This window comes from Aptenodytes forsteri, unplaced genomic scaffold, assembly GCF_000699145.1.
Source record: "Aptenodytes forsteri isolate BGI_AS27 unplaced genomic scaffold, ASM69914v1 Scaffold7, whole genome shotgun sequence".
NCBI lineage: Eukaryota > Metazoa > Chordata > Aves > Sphenisciformes > Spheniscidae > Aptenodytes > Aptenodytes forsteri.
Genome location: NW_008795919.1, coordinates 2,984,094 through 2,987,138, shown reverse-complemented (window position 1 = coordinate 2,987,138; position 3,045 = coordinate 2,984,094). Strand labels below are relative to the sequence as shown.

Below are 3,045 nucleotides of genomic sequence, written 5' to 3'. Positions count from 1 at the left end.
GCCCCCCCCCCCCCCAGCCATCACCCTGCCCCGTGTCCCCAGGTGGTTCTTCAAAAACATCGGCCGCAAGGATGCGGAGCGGCAGCTCCTGGCGTCGGGCAACACGCACGGCTCCTTCCTCATCCGGGAGAGCGAGACCTCCAAAGGTACCGTCCCGTGGGTCCTGCCGGCATCTCCTGCTGCGGACACTGGGAAAGGTGCTGGGAAGCACAGGAGGAGCGTTGGGGTCCCACACCCACATGGTCCCCCGTCTCCTCAGGCTCCTACTCACTGTCGGTGAGGGACTTCGACCAGAACCAGGGTGAGACGGTGAAGCACTACAAGATCCGCAACATGGACAACGGGGGGTACTACATCTCCCCCCGCGTCACCTTCAGCAGCTTGCACGAGCTGGTGGAGTATTACACACGTACGCCCTGTCCAAGGGGCTGGGGGGAACAAGTGGTCCAGGGGCTGGTCCTGCCTGCAGGCAGGGCACGGGATGGGGATGGGGATGGAATGGGTTGGGGATGGGACGGGACGGGATGGGACGAGCAGAACACGCTGCTACCTGCGCCCCAGCAAAGGCATTAGCTTGTGCTGGGCGACCCGTGCCCTCTGCCTGCATTGACGCTGGCTCTGCCTGCCCCTGCGTCGCAGGCAGCTCCGACGGGCTGTGCACCCGTCTCGGCAAGCCCTGCCGGACCCAGGAGCCGCAGAAGCCGTGGTGGCAGGACGAGTGGGAGGTGCCGCGGGAGTCGCTGAAGCTGGTGGAGAAGCTGGGAGCGGGGCAGTTTGGAGAAGTCTGGATGGGTGAGTCAGGGTGAAACCGGGGTGCTTCCTCCCGGATGAGGGCACCAGTGTGGGCAGCGTCTGCTGGGCCCCACGGCACCCTCGGGCCAGGGAGGGGTCCGGCCGGGGTCTCACATGGAGCAGCCACCACAGCCCCAAGGGTGGGACCTCGGCTTTTTACAAGGGCCCTGGAAGAAGGAAGAAAACCAGCAGCTAGAGCAGCCCAGGGGCAGCTCTGGTTTACCCAGAGCAGCCCAAGCTTCCTCCCTCTCCCATCCCTGGCCACCCGGACCCCCGCACCACTACCCGAGCAGGCACCCGCTGCCAGGACGGGCGCACTGGTGCAGGCGTGCGTGCGTGGGGGCTGCACCGTGTCCTCGTCGAGCTGGGCTCTGCTCACTGTGAGAGCAGCTGCCGGCTTTGGCGTGGGGCCCGGCGAGGACCGTGCGTGGCCCCGCACGGGAAACGGCCCTTGTTGTGGCCGTCGCTACGACGCTGGGAGCAGCTGGGGGCTTGGAGGCAGCGCGGGGCCTCGAGCGTGCTGCGACCCAGCCACAAAAGCACCTCCCGCTCCCCGGGTGCCGCGGTGGGGAAGGCACTGGGGCTGCCCCGCTCCCCTCCATCCTGCCCCGCAGCCCCGGAGCGGGGTCCCTGCCTTCGCTCCCGCGGGTGCTGGCCGTCCCCCAAAGTCCCCTCCGGGTACCCAGCAGGAGCCGGGCTTCAGCATCGCTGCCCAGCTCCCCCGGCTGCCCCTCCTGTTCAAAGCCCAGCAACCAACAGCTTCCTTTCCTCCTGGTGGCTGAAAGCCACAGGTGAAAGTATCTGCCTGGTGGGTTAAAATGTGGTTACAGATTTTTGCCCAGGAGGTGGCCAGCACAGAGCTGTGATCATCCCCGAAAGTCCTCCGGCCCTGCTGCAACTGTCCTCCGGGTCGGGGGCGTCCCTCACCAGCCTTCGCTGCCTCTGGGCTTGGGTCTTCAGCCAACCTTTGCAATCTCTGACATCTCTTGCTTGTGCAGTCTCGGGTTGGGATGCTCTACATCCACAGAGTAGTCCCCACGTTTGCCTCCTCCACCGGCACCGCTATTGCCACGCGTCCCCCGGCCATGACCGGCCACGGGGTCCCTCTGCCTCGTCACGCTCTGCCCCACCTCTCCGCAGGCTTCTACAATGGCCACACCAAGGTGGCCATCAAAAACCTGAAGCAGGGCAGCATGTCACCCAGCGCCTTCCTGGCGGAGGCCAACCTCATGAAGAACCTGCAGCACCCCCGGCTGGTGCGGCTCTACGCCGTGGTGACGAAGGAGCCCATCTACATCATCACGGAGTACATGGAGAAGGGTGAGGGCACCCGGGCGCTGCCCGCCACGGGTGGGGGTGGCTGGGGGCCGTGAAGAGCCGTGGTCCCTTCGGCTCTCGGCTGTTCCCATCCAGCGGTCGGTGCTGGCTTTCGTTTATTGAGCTGCTTTCAGCACCCTTCGCCTCCCCGCACTCTGCCTTTGCATCACGGCTCTCCCACCGGCCGGGAGCTCGGGGGTCAGCCCTGGCAGGGGGGGAAAAGGACATTGCAGGCAAGGGTGGTCTCCTGCCCATCCACTCCTGCCTGCCTTTCCGGGGGCTGCGAGCTGCCTTGCCCCACCTTTGGTGTTGCACCGGGGGACGGCGCCCCGGTGAACCCACTGCCGCCACACCTTTTTTTCGCTCTGGCTAGCTCAGCCTTCGGTGTTGCACCGGGGGACGGCGCCCCAGTGAACCCACTGCCGCAACACCCAGCCCCAACGGGCACCGCGGGGAGGGGAGGCAGCGCGCACGCCTGCCGCTGAGACCTGCTGCCTTCGCTGCAGGCAGCCTCGTGGACTTCCTCAAGACCTCGGAAGGAGTCAAGCTCAGCATCAACAAACTGCTGGACATGGCCGCGCAGGTGAAGGGGGGACAGAGCCGCGGGGCTGCCGGCGGGCAGGGCTCTGCCGGGGCTGGAGCCGGGGCTGCCCCGCTCGGGCTGGCAGCTATCGATGGCAATTCCTCCAAACCGCAGATCGCCGAAGGCATGGCCTTCATCGAGGCCAAGAACTACATCCACCGCGACCTGCGGGCTGCCAACATCCTCGTGTCCGACGCCCTGTGCTGCAAAATCTCCTTCTTCCTTCTCCCCCCCCCCCCGAGGGGGGCTGCGGAATCCCACATGCCCACCCGACCCTGCTTTTGGTGGGGTGCCGCCCAATCCTGGTGGCTACTGCAGGAACAGACGTGCTGGCTGGGGCCGGGGGGCTCTGT

General features: G+C 66.5%; 1 protein-coding gene across 3 annotated transcripts in view; it reads left to right on the top strand.

The window, feature by feature from the left end:
* LCK (LCK proto-oncogene, Src family tyrosine kinase) overlaps positions 1 to 3,045 on the top strand; it is a 4,821-nt gene that overhangs the window by 795 nt on the left and 981 nt on the right. For 2 of the 3 annotated variants that reach the window (XM_009284770.1, XM_009284769.1), the window contains exons 5-10: positions 43 to 146; positions 260 to 409; positions 640 to 792; positions 1,933 to 2,112; positions 2,616 to 2,692; positions 2,807 to 2,981. In XM_009284770.1, coding sequence (XP_009283045.1) covers positions 43 to 146; positions 260 to 409; positions 640 to 792; positions 1,933 to 2,112; positions 2,616 to 2,692; positions 2,807 to 2,981 — 839 coding nt within the window. The remainder of the gene's footprint in view (positions 1 to 42; positions 147 to 259; positions 410 to 639; positions 793 to 1,932; positions 2,113 to 2,615; positions 2,693 to 2,806; positions 2,982 to 3,045) is intronic. The other variant, XM_019473532.1, reaches the window with a different exon arrangement.